The 16,566-nt window shown below is 44.1% G+C and overlaps 1 protein-coding gene across 1 annotated transcript in view; it reads left to right on the top strand.

The window, feature by feature from the left end:
• LOC147703577 (uncharacterized) overlaps window positions 1-16,566 on the top strand; it is a 328,904-nt gene that overhangs the window by 237,913 nt on the left and 74,425 nt on the right. The window contains exon 11 of the mRNA XM_086929517.1: window positions 13,852-13,914. Within this exon, the coding sequence (XP_086785643.1) occupies window positions 13,852-13,914 (63 nt within the window). The remainder of the gene's footprint in view (window positions 1-13,851; window positions 13,915-16,566) is intronic.

The following is a 16,566-nucleotide window of genomic DNA, read 5'->3' as shown; positions in this document are numbered from 1 at the left end:
ACAGGCGGTTTTGTAGGATCAGTACGTTTTAGAATGGGCAGCACAGGGCTGTTGCACACGTTTCCCCGGGTCTCTTCAATAACATCTTTCTCGATCAGATCGTAAATGATCGCTAACAAAGCTCGTTCACCATCAAGGGAGATACGATATTGGGGAATACGAGGCAACCGCACATTGGCTTTCAACTGAACAACATATGGGGAGATGTCAAGTAGGCCCACGTCATTTGGACCCGTCGCCCACAAAGACGCAGGAAGAGAACTCAATTCCGGTGGAAGCTTATCGAGAGACAAATACATAGGAGAGACAACCCTCTCTCCTAACGTAAGCTTTACACCCGCAGGAGAACAATACAAAGTTGCGTACAAACGTTTAAGCAAATCCAGACCCAAAAGATTTTCGCCACAACCAGTGGTCAAAATCAATGGAGCTTGGAGCTCACGTGGCCCTATGGTAAGGGGCAAAGGGCGCGAAACTGGATTGCTAACGGGGGCGCCAGAGAATCCTACGGAAACATTTGTTAAGCCAGACAAAGGTGCGCCAGGGAGTTTCGAATGCATGATAGAACTTTTCGCTGCACCAGTGTCCAACAGAAAGGGCTCAACGACGCCCGATGTAGCAACTGCGACGTAAGGCCCTCTCTGATCAACCGGAACTGATACCACTCCCTCTCCTTGTCTTTGGCTGTCCTAGTAATTACTGTCGTCAGTTCCCTGATCGACGTAATAATCGTCTACATTATACTGCGCAGATCGCCCTTGCGACGATCCACGTTGATCAAAACAATTATTAGAATTAGACGAGTTATCTGAGCGATCATTTTGAGCACCACGACCTCTACCACGTGATGCCTGCTGTGAGCCACCACGACCTCCTTTAGACGAACTACCACTATTACGTTCGTTAAGAACGGGGCAATTAAATTTAATGTGTCCCTCCTGTCTACAATAAGCACATTGATTGTACCCCAACGATGATCTTTGGGAGGAGGAATCATTACGCGGCTGCGACCGATTCGATTGCGACTGCGATCTATTCTGCTGGGGCGCATTCTGATTAGAACGCGGCGGATACGCTTGTTGCAACAATACTTTAGTTTTTAGCTCTTTCGTCTTTTTGTCAGCACGGTCATTCTCTTCTTTCTCCCTATTTTCATAATATTGTGCCGTGGCCAATATCTGAGCTGAGGTAGAAACGGCCCATGCACTTTCCGAATTCTTCAATTTATTGCTCAAATCGGGCAATAAGTTCGACACAAATTTATCCACAAACAACCTTTGTCCACCCTCAGTACTCATATCCTGTCCACTATGGTCAATGAATGCTTCCTCAAACCTCGTAAAGAAGTCGGAAACATTCTCATCTTTCTTTTGTTTACAAGCTGATAATTTATCCCAATTGACTCTCATGGCTGGCATAAGCGTTTTCATTAACGTTATTATTCTTTGAGGGAGAGCAGCAATCAACTGTTCAGGCTTAGCGCCACCAACTTGCAACCCATCTGCCGCTAGAATGGCCGCCCAATCACCACCTAATTCATGTGTGTGATCTTCCTGACGGATCTTAGCCCATACCGGTTGCGGTACGACATTGCCAAACAACATGTCGATATCGGCAAGATTCATTACCGTAGCATCTACAAGCTGCGATAATTCTTTATAATACCCTGCAGGGTTTTTGCGAGGGTCAGGCAAAGATTGCTTCACTTGTAGCACTTCCGAACGTTTCCATGGGAGATGTATCCATACTCTCTGGAAATACGGCGGGACCGGAGGGGCAGCTGCGGGGTTACCTGGCATCCAAACCGGTGGAACTTCACGCATAGGGTATTGGCCAGACTCATCAGGTTGTTTCTCAATATCCTCAACGAACAGTGCATGAGGTATTGGAGCGGGACGGAAAGACAGTAACCGCTCAATAGCACGTCGGACGTTAGTATCGACTATCAGTCCATTGGCGAACTGAAGCCGAAGCTCAGACAGGGCGGTTAGCACCTCGTCAGGCGCAACGGCCGCTATCTGATCATGAAGGAACTTGCACATTTCGTCAAACACGTATCTCTGGGTTGGTATATTAAATTGACAAAACGTTTCGAGAACAACACGAGGTGGATTTCTAAGGGGGTTTACCATCCAACCCATCGCCATATTATACAGCGCAACACGTTCTCTGTTTCCAGGAAGCTGACTACGTCTCTGAGGACCATCGGAACCAGCAGACCCATGAACAGGTCCGAGCGAATGAAAAAAGCTAGTCGCAAGAGGAGAATTACGACTACGAGTAGAGGGAGAGAGATACGACACAGGACTAACAAGAGAAGGAGTAGAAACAGTAGCAGCAACAGGGGTTAACAAAACAGGAGCAGTAGCGGGAGCAGGAGTATGTGGAAGCGGAGGAGCAGTAGGGGTAGCAACAGACAGAGGAGCAGGAACAGGCGGAAGAGCAGGGACAGGTTGAGGAACCGGTTGAGGGACAGGTTGAGGGACAGGCGGAGGAGGAACAGGTACGACAGGGACCACGGGAGCAGGAGTACCCTGTACGTACGGAGGTGGCGACTTCATAAGATAGGACATTAAAGGATCCTCAACTGCCTCTTCCTTCTTATCCGACTCCGTAGGCAAAGCAGGATAACATTTATCTATGGTCATACGCTGTAATCTCTCAAACACTTCCTTATCCTTATCCTCCTTATCACGCTGGAACTGCTCAGCTTTCTTCACTATAGTAGCAACAGTATCTCGCTGACTACGTTTATTTTGTCTGATTTCTTTCTGTCGGGCTTCTTTGCGCCACAACCGAAAGGCATCAAACATGGCCGGCCTTGATTTACGTTCGAACAACTTCATTTCTAGATTATCTAAGATCGACGCCTCGAAGCTACCGTGAGGTGGCCAACGAAGGTCGCCGTCTTTCTTTGTATATTTAATCCAATAATCATTAAAGGTAATCGGGCCTAGCCCATGTTTGCTATATAGGTCATAAGTAGGAGTTCCAACCGGAGGTATCGGACACGAGTCCTCCAGCAGGGAATCCGCACTACAAGGTCTAAAACAACTAAACAGAGTACTGCGACCAGGCATCTTGCACACTAGCCGAGTTTCACAAACTTCAAGGGTTACGGGATTTACCAAGTCCCAGCAAAGAACAAAACCCTCGGTTTTTGGCGGCTGCAGTCGTCAAATAACACAACAAAGTACCAAGAACCACAAATGCAATGGAACCATGCAACCACTAAGTAACCACAACCAAGAACTCTGGGAGCGACCCACAAATACTTAACTCAAAGATCGATGGCGTCACCAGGAAGGCCCGTCAATCGTCTCGCTATACCAAGGTCTACGCCAGGCGCCAAAACAGGTCTACAGTCAGGGCAGCAGTCCGTCGCAGCCGTCAGGAGGCGGGAATCTTCGCGGGAAAAGTCTTCGGGCCACTTATTTCGACAACAGGATCGATGAAGCGGAGTGCACCTTCCCTCGGAGATTTCACACGAAGTTCCTCACGATCGTCGGGCTTGGACCGGTACCACTGATCGAGCCCCACGTTGGGCGCCAACTGAAGGACTGGGTTCTTTAAGACCCAGCGGTGCCAGGGCACAACACCTGAAACCTTCGTGGGTAACCTGCTCCGGCGTACAAGTCACAGAGACACGGGACACTTCCTTCGGCGTCAAAGATTCAAGATTTATTTGCTGCAGGGAACACAGAAGTCACGGCAAGTACAACATGTGCAACTTGGGGAGACTGCTTCAAATTGGTTCTGTGGATCGCTCCTTTTATACAGTTTTTACCCATAGGACAACATTGAACACAAAAGTTTACAACCCGGTTCCCACAATTAGCCCCCAGAGGGGTCGCTTTGGTCACTTTGAAACACATGAGGTCCGGAACATAAGTGCGGAAACATTTGTCGGTTCCCAACTGTAAAAACCCATCTTCCCACCATTAGCAAATTCCAATCGACAGTAAAGTAGATCGAAATAGGAACAAGGACAGGTGCAGAGGAAGACGGAGACAGTGGGGAGATCGGAAAGGGTGTAAAAGGGGAGGTAACGGGAAACACGAGATACAGGCATCAAAGGGACGTGCCTAATGAGATGCACGGCTGAGACAATAAGTCCGTGCGGCAAGATGAGCCTCAAGCGGCGCCATCTGCCCTACAGCAGCATCCCCCTCGTCATAAAGACACTTACAAAGAACATGTGTCTTCCGCAAATATCTTGGGAGTCCCAGGGTCGCGAAGCGGACAACGTCCGTTCGCTGGCTACTTGAGGGCAAGAGACAAAATGGATGCCGTATCTAAGATGGAACCCGTGGGTGCAGATAGAAATACCCACGTAACAGACGAACGGTTTAGGTTAGCACAGCGAAACTGCGCACACCCACCAAACTCGTCATTTGCGGTTCATAGATACCAGACTCGACTATATTCGTGCGAGTCGAATGCACCACTTACAATTGTCACGGAACCTCACTATCACTGTTACAAAAGCATGCTATAGAGAAGGTTCCAAAACATCAGAAAGGGACAGGAGTATACTCTCTATACTTCCTAATTCCCAAAAAAGACGGATCTCTAAGACCAATTTTAGACCTCAGACCTCTCAATGCATACATAAACTCAGAACATTTCCACATGGTCACGCTCCAACAAGTACTTCCTTTACTGAAGAAAGGGGACTTTCTTTCTACACTGGATCTAAAAGACGCTTACTTTCACATCCCAATTCACAAAGCCCACAGAAAATACCTCAGGTTTGTACTAGAAGGACAACACTACCAGTTCAAAGTCCTTCCATTTGGGGTCACAACAGCACCAAAGGTGTTCACAAAGTGCCTAGCAGTAGTTGCAGCACACCTAAGAAGACAACAAATACATGTCTTCCCTTACTTGGACGATTGGTTAATAAAAGCCAAGTCACAGGAAGAATGTCTTCAAAACACACAAAAGACCATTCAATTGCTGCACCAGCTAGGGTTTACAGTGAACTACACAAAATCCCACCTACAACCAAACAAGGTTCAACAATATCTAGGGGCTACTATAGACACAGAAAAAGCCAAAGTATACCCCAATCCAATCAGGATCCAAACAATGAACACGTTGATCCAAACATTTCAACCACAACACTCCCTAACAGCTCGATTGTTCATGCAGCTGTTAGGAATGATGTCCTCCTGCATACTGCTAATACCATTTACCAGACTACAAATGCGTCCACTGCAAGAGTGTCTAGCGACACAGTGGAATCAGGCTCACGGTCAGATTACTGATCTGGTTTGGTAGACAACCGCAAACATCGCTCTCTGAAGTGGTGGAACACAACAAACATTTCCAAGGGGCGGTCGTTCCTAGAACCGATTCCACAAGTGATTCTAACAGCGGATGCATCGCTCACTGGATGGGGAGCGCATATGGAGAAATATACAGTGCAGGGAAAATGGAGTGTACAGAAAAAAGACTACACATCAATTATCTGGAACTACTAGCAGTGTTTCTAGCATTGAAGGCTTTTCAAATGCAAATCCTCAACAAAGCAGTCCTGATCAGAACAGACAACATGACTGCAATGTATTACATTCAAAAACAGGGGGGGACACACTTTCTCCAACTATCCAGACTAGCACAGGACATCTGGAGATGGGCCATTCCTCAAAAGATCTATCTGTTAGCTGAACACCTACCAGGAGTTCAAAATCAGATAGCAGACATCTTAAGCAGAGAGTCAGAACAAATAGACGAATGGAAACTGCACAACCAAATACTGCAGCCATTCTTCCAAAGATGGGGACAACCAGAGATAGATCTCTTTGCCACTCATCAGAACGCAAAATGCCAAAACTTTGCATCCAGGTACCCACACCACCTGTCCCAGGGCAATGCGCTATGGATAAATTGGTCCAACAAATTTGCTTACGCTTTTCCCCCTCTCCCACTAATTCCATTAGTGGTTCGGAAACTGCAACAACATTCAATGACAATGATACTAGTAGCACCCACGTGGGCAAGACAGCCATGGTTCACCACTCTACTGCAACTCTCACAGGTGCCACATCAAAAGCTAAAATTATTACCCATGCACCTTACACAGAACCATGGAGAAATAATGCACCCAGATCCCAAACAATTGAACCTAGCGATCTGGCTCCTGAGATCATAGAATTTGGATACTTAGATTTACCTCCAAACTGTATGGAAATCATTAAGCAAGCAAGACGTCCTACTACCAGAGCATGCTATGCAGCAAAGTGGAAAAGGTTTGCTGTATACTGTAACAGTAACAACATCAACCCTTTGGACGCATCCACTAAAGAGATTATTTGCTATTTACTACACTTACAGCAATGTAACCTTGCTTACACCTCTATAAGAGTGCATCTTGCAGCTATTGTCTGCAAAACAGACAACATCTTTCCCTGTTTAAAGTACCAGCAATAAAAGCTTTCATGGAAGGCCTCAAAAGAGTCATTCCACCAAGACTACCACCTTTCCCAGTCTGGAATCTCAACATAGTACTTACCAGACTAATGGGACCACCTTTCGAACCTATGCATAGGTGTGAAATACAATTCCTCACATAGAAGGTGGCTTTTCTTATAGCTATTACTTCACTCAGAAGAGTAAGTGAATTGCAAGCATTTACAATACAAGAACCATTTTTGCATTCACACCAAAATAAAGTGGTTCTTAGAACAATCCCAAAATTCTTGCCTAAAGTAATTTCAGCATTCCACATCAATCAGCCAGTGGAACTACCAGTCTTTTTTCCAAAACCACAGATGGTAGCAGAAAGGGCCCTACATACATTAGATGTCAGAAGGGCGATATTGTACTACATAGAAAGAACACAAACTTTCAGAAAGACAAAACAACTATTTGTAGCGTTTTCTCCTACACATAAGGGCAATCCTATCTCTAAAGCAGGCATTGCCAGGTGGATTGTAAAATGTATACAAATATGCTACTTAAAAGCAAAGAGGACATTAACTGTTCCTCCTAGAGCTCACTCTACTCGTAAACTAGGAGCATCTATGGCATTCTTAGGAAACATTACTCTAGATGACATATGCAGAGCAGCTACCTGGGTTACACCGCATACCTTCACAAAACAAAACACTACTGTGTAGATGTGCAGGCAACACAACAGGCTAGAGTGGGACAAGCTGTACTAAAAACTTTATTTCAGACGACTGTTGCAACAGACACTGGTGACCACTGCTAGGGAGATAACTGCTGTATAGTCTATTCATAAATGTACCATCTGCAGCCCATATGCCTCGAACGGAATATGCTACTTACCAGTATGCATCTGTTCTTGGCATAGAGGGCTGCAGAGTGGTACATGCCCTCCCAGCCTCCCCGGAAACCTGTGTCTGTTCCAACACTATCTTATTTAGATACACTTACATGGGCATTTCTATCTGTATTCTATCATACTACTCCATCTAACCCTACTATGGCAAAACAATCTTAGGATGGAGGCGATGCCCATGCGCACTAGCACCCAAAGGAGGAGTCACCAGTCTTGTGACGACAAAAGACTTCTCCAAGAGAAAAACAAGTGCAATCATCCGAGCCCAACACCAGATGGCGATCTATTCATAAATGTATCACTCTGCAGCCCTCTATGCCAAGAACAGATGCATACTGGTAAGTAGCATATTCCATATATATATATATATATATATATATATATATATATATATATATATATATATATATATATATATATATATATATATATATATATATATATATATATATATATATATATATATATATATATTTCTTTATTTATATATATATTACCGACTGGCGGTTGACAGTAGGTAGTTATAGTTAGAACCTAGTTTCCATAGGAAAAGCATTTTTGGATTTGCTAATAACTTTGGCGTCGTTTGACGAATCTTTGTGAAATTCTCCTATACAAAGTATTTGTGGGAGGAGACCCCCTCACACCCCCTAACTTACCGTAAAATGCGTGGTAAAGGCATGCGTTGTAAAAACATATGCGTGGTACAAACATGCATGCAAAGAAATGCATGGTTTATGCACAATGTGGTTAAAACCATGTTGTAAAGGTTGTTTCCCCCTGATGAGTATGTATGTGCCTCCAGGAGAAGATTTTAGGATCAGCTGGACTGCACCCCCAACATTTTTTATGACCGGTCAGGGTCCTTGTCGGACGTCTGAAGCCTCCACCCATCATCATCACATCAGTCTGGCTTTCCAGCAAGTAGCCCAATAAAGTAGCCACCATCTCATTAACTCCACTGGCATTCCATTCCAGGGAAGACCCACCATGCACAATTGTGATCACTTGCATCACACTGTATAGCATGTGATGGCCTCTCCTCATGGCCCCTCCTTTCATCTTGGAAACCACGTCAGCCAGAGCCCCGCATCCTTCCACTGGCTACTTCACTCCAGCACCCATCGGTCCTAACTGTGGGGTCTAAAATGTAAATGCTGATTTCATTTGGCAGTGCGACACACTTTTGCTGTAGCGTCCATGCACCTTTATTTTAATCCGAACTTGCCCCTTTTTATGTTGAGACTAGTGCAGCACACATGCTCTGCCAGACATATATTGCTCGCCTTAACTTTCCCTTCCTTCGCTGCATCTTTATGTTTTTTGTTCTCCTCCCCCCTCCCTCCTCGTATTCAGAGCCCTCCCCAACTCTCCAAGCCCAAATGCAGCTGTCGATTTTTCACACTGGAGCAATGATGCTGAGATCTCGCACTGCGGATCGCCACCAGCACCCACCCGTTCCTGGCCTCTATTTACTTTGGCAGCATGTGCATTAACCCTTTCTCCCTCTGCCGATAATTCCAACTATGTGCAGGTAGAGGCAAGCTGGCGCTTTAAATTTGCCCTGCCCCAAGCTTATAAGAAACCAGATTGGTTGATTTATTACAGTGGTCCTTTGATATAAATAATACAGGTGCTCACATATATTTTGTTACATAAAGACAACAAGCACTATGATGAGATGCTCGAAAGACCAGAGTGGTGCCGTGGTGCTGTTATCCTGTCTTGTGTTGAAGCATGTACTAATATAGTGGTGGGAAAAGAGTGAGATACAGAACACACAACATTTAAAACAATAGACTGTGAGTTATTATGAGGATTACTGAAAATATTGCGATTGTAAGGCTGCTGAAGTTTTCTGCATGATTATGTATTCACTGCATTTGCTACATTATTCATCTGCTAATTAATTTGCGGAATTTAACCCAACAAATGCGGTTTACAGCTCACACTGATTAAACAATTTCTTGCAATGCAAGAAAATGTGTTATTAGGTAGTGGAAATTCCTTTGCAAAATTAACTTGCCACCTTTAAGTTGCTTGTAGCTGCATTTGGGTAATACATGTGTACTGATAAGATGAACCCATTGCGAAGACAGTTAATGTATAAAATTGACAAAGGAATGTAATGCCATCACAAAATGTGCCACTAAACTAAAATCTGTGAATCTAAAATCTGGGTCGCCCAAAGACCCACTTTTCATCCCTATTATAAAACAACTCGACACTCCCCATTTATCCCTGATATTACACACCTTTAACACTTCTTTGCGTGAATCCTCTGTTCCTGCTCTTTGAAAGCACGCCATGGTAACACCTCTCTTAAAGAAGCCTTCTGCGGATCCCAATGACTTGTCTAACTATCGCCCCATCTCTCTTTTACCAGCCTTCTCTAAAATCCTTGAGAAACACATACACTTACACCTTTCCCAGTTTATTGAATCCCATCAAATTCTTCATCGCTCTCAGTCTGGCTTTAGAACTGGATTTTCCACCAAAACTACATTACTAGGAGTAACGGAGAACCTGCGCCAACACCTAGACAGAGGAGAAACTGTGGCGCTCATATTGCTTGATCTTAGTGCAGTGCTTCATACTATTTCACACACCATACTCTTAAATACACTAAACTCTCTAGGTATTCGCGGTTCAGCACTGAATTAGATCTCCTCATTCCTCGCCCACCGTACATTTCAAATCTTCTCTACTACATCCAACTCCAAAATTCACACCTCACCTTATGGGGTACCCCAGGGCTCAGTACTTAGTCCTTTACTTTTCAATTTGTACATCAGGCCTCTGGCTGACATTGCGGAACAAGTCAGTCTTACTCTATTCACTTACTTATGACTCCCAGATCATCTTTTCCCTTTCTAACAGTGACCCCAGCTCCACCTCTCTTCTTCAATCTGGTCTTGGGAGAATCGCTACCTGGATGAAAAACAATTTCCTAAAACTTAACGGTGGCAAAACCGAGGTCTTGATTCTTTGGAAAATGAAGGAACTATGGACCACGGCTCACTGGCCTGCGGAGATGGGTCCACTCCCACTGCCCTCAAAACACGTCCTGAATTTGGGAATTTTGATTGATGATGGCTTGACAATGCACCAACAGGCAGTCCAGATCTCTGCAGTCTGCTTTACAATCTTGCGTTGGCTCAGAAAAATCCTCTGGATGCTACCTAATGACTGAAGGGTACAGGTGTCCAGCACAGAGACAAGGAAAGTTTGAATCTACCTTCGTAGGAATTTCCCAGGGATTCTTTTTAAGCCCTCACTCACCGCCCTGGGCGGTGACATGCTTCATCATTGGGCCCACCGGGAGAAACCGAATGTCTCCCCGGTGTGCTGCGACGCCAGGTTACTGCGGAGCGGGGTTTTTTTGTGACAGAATGTGAAAAGTGAATAATATTAAAAAATACCGGCAGCACTTACCACACAAAAACTTTATTCCGTGGGGTCCGGTTCGAGGAGAGCGCTAGGTGCCAAGCGGGTGTTTGGCGTTGCGGGCGGTGTGCCACTGTCGCCACCACCCCCCTCCCGAGACCCATGAGGTGTGGATCTTTTAACACACAAACCACAGGTTCGCACACTTTAGCTCGAACCCTCCTTTTTTTGGTTTGTTCTTTTTGCACCCCCTTTTTTTGACACATAGTCAGTCTTTTAACTTTCACGTCCTCTGGTCAGGGTAGGCCTTAGCGTGCCTATACCGCCGAGGTACACATTTACATGGTCCTGACGAATGCCCAGTAACACATGTACACTTAAAGGGCAGAAACATGTTGACCCCATTGTAAACCTTGAGGGGAAAACACCCAACACAATAGTTGGTAGATTTCCCATCACATACCTTTTAACTAATACCCAGCCAACCACGGAATAAAGTTTTTGTGTGGTAAGTGCTGCCGGTATTTTTTAATATTATTCACTTTTCACATTCTGTCACAAAAAAACCCCGCTCCGCAGTAACCTGGCGTCGCAGCACACCGGGGAGACATTCGGTTTCTCCCGGTGGGCCCAATGATGAAGCATGTCACCGCCCAGGGCGGTGAGTGAGGGCTTAAAAAGAATCCCTGGGAAATTCCTACGAAGGTAGATTCAAACTTTCCTTGTCTCTGTGCTGGACACCTGTACCCTTCAGTGGGCACTCTTTTGTTGTTTATTACTACTTCGTGGGGGACCGAGAGTGTCCTTTCCCTCTCTCTCTCGTTGTTGTTATTATTGCTACCTAATGACACCCAAAAAATGGTGGTCCATGCCCTTATAACATCCCGGCTGGACTACGGTAACGTCCTTTATTTATGAGCTAATAAGGCAGTGAAGAGACGTTTGCAATTGGTGCAAAACTCGGCTGCAAGACTTCGCTGATATACTCACATTTCGGGATATCTGCGTGACCTACATTGTCTCAGGGTTGAGAATCGCATCAAATTCAAGACCCTGAGCTATATGTTTAAAACCAACCAGGGCACAGCCCCACAATATCTGCAATCCCTTGTACGTCCCTACACTCCTTCTCGCCCCCTTCGATCTTCATCTTATGGTATTTTCACTGTACCTTAAGTAAAACTCACTAGGATGGGGGGCAGCTCATTCTCCTACCTCGGCCCCACTCTGTGGAATTCTCTCCCCCTTGATATCCGCAAAGAAACGACTTACACATTTTTCCGCAGAGCCATTAAGATCTGGCTATTCAACCAATAACTCTGTTTATCTGTTGTACTTAGGTTACCAGTTCTCTGACCTTTCAGCGCCGGGAAACCCTTTTTGGGTAGCTGTCGCGCTCTATAAGCTCAGTAAATAAAATAAATAAATTATGCCACATAATGGGCCCTTAGTTGCTTCTTATTGCCCTGATTATTGTGCAGTTGTCAACTAATTGTTAGATCTGATTAAAACCACCAGCCCACATCCTGCGCTGAACAGAATCTCTTTATAATCTTGGAGGGACTGGTGAAGGGTAGGCCTGTAATGAAGTCAAGATACAGCTTTAAGCTTTGACGTTCCAGTCGTAGTGATTTTTGGCAGATATTTTGTTATTGGTTGCATCTTCTCTATATGAAGTAAATTGGCTTAGGAGGATTGATAGTGACGACCAGAATTTATGGGCAGCATGCATGATATGTCCTAACTGAGGGTTGTCATGATGTTTATGTTCTATGAAGCCACCATGCGGGGGAGGGAGAAAAATGGCACTCGGTGCATACAAACTATATCACACCTAGTTATGCGTTTATTCTTTCTCTAAGCTTCTATCCTGTGCAGCAAGCTGGGCTCTAAGTGAGTGGGGTCGTCTGGGTTTCAAACCCGGTAGTAAAGTAAGTTTTAGCTAGTGGTATTTCTCTTGTATTGATCAGGACAGCTCCGGAACAATAATATTTTACAAAAAATACCTCAAAACTAAGCTGAAAGGATGGTAGGCTAATACCAGATCTATTGGCTTTGCTAGTACTCATGGGTTATTGGTAAGTAGCTTGCTTTAATACATGTATCTGTGAATCAGTGATGTTCACTTTGGGTGTTTATGTGTGATGGTACCAAACCTTCTCGGCAAACAGCATTGTCTGTACGAGGGATGAGGACGCAAGGCTTGGCTGAGCACTTAAAAGGTTACAAAGGCGAGACCTATTGGCTATGCCAATGCCTGTTATGTGACCTGGTTCCACCTGAATATAATGAAAGTCTGTTCAGTAAATTCATCAGAATCCCAACAGACTACTTACCAGCTTCCCCAATGATCATGATAACACTAACCAGACCCAAAATCCACTTTACATTTTGCAACATTTTTAATTGACCTCGAAGATATAAATAGACAAAATACTTTTCCATGAGTGAACCCTATAAAATTGTTAACTCTACTTTTACATATATTTCTCCAATAATCACCATCATATTTTGTTTTGTCTTTGTAATAAATTTGGACAGTTATAAATTATACCTTTATCTGGTGCTTAAATTACTAAGAGCCTGATTTAGAGATCTGGTGGATCAGCCACTTCATCACAAATGTGACAGATATCCAGCCCCCATATTACAAATGCCAAAGGATATATCGCACTAGTAAAAAGGTAGGGGGTTTAGTCCTGAGGTTTGTGACAGAGTAACTCATCCTCCAAACTCTTAATCAAGGCCAAAATATTAACAGTACTGCATTATGTGTGTTGACTGCTACCCTCAGCACCTGGCAGCACCCCGTGCTTCGACAGCTCTATGTAAAGGAAGAACCAAAGGGAAGTCACTGAGACTTTGAAGTTGCTCTACGTTTGAATGTCCTACATTAGAATGATGCAGGAACTCAGCTAATGTTCTTTAGGCCTCTAGTGACTCTTCCACTGCTACTGTGAATATCGCGTACTTCAGTTTTTCCCTCTTTTTAATGCTTGCTTCATCATTTCATTTCTTGCTTCCCATCTCTGTGTATCCATATTTTTTTCTTCTCTGTCACCTTTTCAGTGCACCTCTGTTGGGAATCCATTTGGTCATCATTGTATTTGTCTTAAATGGTCTTCCTATTGAAAGCTTTCTTTTCAAATTTTAAGAACCAGTAGCTGAGGATATAGTAGAAGAAGACCTTGGAGAAATTAAGAAGAAAGTGTGTTCTGGTATGTACTACTTTTGTCTATATTTTTATATTTTGCTTTATTACATTCTGTTGTAGCAGAAGTTTCTTAATATTAGGTGCTGCACATACATAACCTGGTTTCTTTATTCTGGATGCCTACCATGGTAGGTCATATACTATGTTGTGGCATTAACATATGGATTTGTGGGCACATGAATTACCCATTACAACACTTGTTATAGTGATAATGTCTCTACCTGGTTATGAGTGCTGAGAAGCCTAGCTAATGTACATGAATTACCTTTAAAGACTCACACTTGGCTGACTTTGTACCATACCCTGGTCTTTATTTTCAGAGGGGGGAAACATAACCTAACATACCCTAGGCTAGAGGCTTAAGCTGACCCAACCGTACTCATTACAGACAGCTAACCAGAATGACACGTGAACACGTAGGTAAAAGTCACAACCATATCAAGCCTCACACCTTTCTTTGCTTGCAACTGAAAGAGTGCTGGGCCTTATAACGTAATCTCATTGTGAAGTCATTAAAGATTCTTCCCCATTGGTCGTATGGACCTTTGTTAGTTGATTGGAAGCATCGAAAGGGAGAAGATATTAACTAACTTGGGAAGCGAATGTTACTCCACAATAAGGACCAGTGTCATGTCCTTTAGGAAAGTTCCATCATGCACATACCAATTTCATACATGTTGTCCCATCCACACGACATAACAGTGACCTTTTACCTAGTAGTTTTTACCTATCTCTTCGACACCAGGCTCTGGGTAACCTATCTTAATCCCTGTATCTGACGTAGATGAACATATGCTCAGGCACAGCAAATTTTTTCTGTATAAGGGTCGCCATTTTTTTCATTCATGGCCAACAGCCAGCTGTGCACAAGTGTTTATTTTTAGAAAAGGATTTGCAAAGGATTAGTGAATGTTTTCAAAACATATTGATTCTAGAAGAAAACCTGGAGTTACCACTTTGATATAAAAGACCCTCACTCCCCCTTACAAAACAGAGAATTCCTTCCAGGCTGGACCGAGACTTTGCAGGCTTATCCTTCAACAGGCAGAGACCTGACATCCCTTGTGGGGTGCCATTCTTGATGCAAAGACAGGGTCCTTCATTCTAAACCCACACATGAGGGGTTAGCATTTCCCTGAGGGATTCTTGGCTCCATTTAGATATATCCTAGCACTTACACTCACATGCTTCACCTACATATCTAGGCTAGGTACATTTTGGTAGGATACGCATCGTAGGGGTACCCCAATGCTATCATTTTATATAATCTGCTTTTGTCACAACTCAGTTTGGATTTGTAAGACGTTGTTAAATTTTAAATGTGCTTTTATGGCCACAAACTGCCGCAATAAAATTTCTTTCAATAATCTGCTTTTATTAATCTTATTTGCACCATGCTAGAAATGTATTTGCTACATACAATATTGATGCTAGCATAACAAATTGTCAAGATCAACCTTCGTCTCCTGGGACAACGAAGCCCGTTGACGTTCCAGGAGATATATGGTATCTTAATACCAGTGATTAGGTAGTCTCCAACCCCACTCCTTACCCGGACCCTCGTATGATCAGTAGGGACCTCTTGTGAGCTAGTGTGAAATGAGAACTCGGTTGAAGTATTTAGAACAATCCCTAGCCAAAATAATTCTTCTTCAAGAAACCCACATAAGTTTCAGTGATGGCAATGAGATCTTTGGGAAGCTCAGATGGATAGGGGCCTTTTGCTGCTCTGGGCAGTCGGCCGCAAATAAGGGGGTTGCAATTTTGATAAAGACGGGGGTAGGAGGCTCCATTAAGTCAATATCAACTGACCAATCAGGAAGGTGGGTTTAGGCGCAGGCTGATCTTGGCGGAAGTGAACAGATAATTGTTTCTTACTATTGGCCGAATATAGATGACCCCACCCACCTACTTAAAGTACAGTCCAACTTGGTGGAGGTCACTTCATCTATTATCATAGGGGAGCCCTTTAATGTCCTGCTCGATCCGCGGCAAGATCGCTCTAACTATTCTCAGTATGTTTCTGCAACGCAATCTCGGCGTGCCATGGTCAATATGATGCATGAGTTGGGCCTAATAGATGTCTGGAAGGTTAAGGGGGGACTGTACCCGGCTTTACTTATTTCAGTAAAAAACACGGCCACACGCAAGATTGGACTAAATTCTGGTCCATAGGTCATGTTTAGAGGCCCTGGTGGATATAAAAATGCTCCCTACCATTATATCTGATCATGCACCTGTTATGTTCTCGGTCCTAATTGGAAGGGCCAGAGTCACAACATCACCTAGGTGGACTCTAAAAAGGGCGGCACTAAATGACCAGGATATAGCTACTGCGGCCAGAATATCTATAGACAACTATTTTTCTGATAATATTGGCTCTGCCCTCCCCGAATTTGTCTGGGATGCCTGGAAAGCCCATACTAGAGGTCACATTCATAGTCTGATCTGTTTGAAAAATAGCCTTGTTAGAGAATGCAAGATTGGGAGCTCACCCACACAATCTACCACTGGTCTAAGATGAGCTGGAACTCCTCCGTTCAGAATATAGAGGGCTCTTAGATTTAAAAATAAAGGCCCAATGGGATGTACATGCCATGGAAAATTATGAATATGGAGAAAGAGCTGGGGCAATCCTGGCCAGTAAGATCAGAGC

The sequence above is a fragment of the Lissotriton vulgaris genome, chromosome 7 (assembly GCF_964263255.1).
Source record: "Lissotriton vulgaris chromosome 7, aLisVul1.2, whole genome shotgun sequence".
NCBI classification, from domain to species: domain Eukaryota; kingdom Metazoa; phylum Chordata; class Amphibia; order Caudata; family Salamandridae; genus Lissotriton; species Lissotriton vulgaris.
The sequence above is the reverse complement of the archived record's forward strand: the minus strand, read 5'-3'. Positions and strand labels throughout refer to the sequence as shown.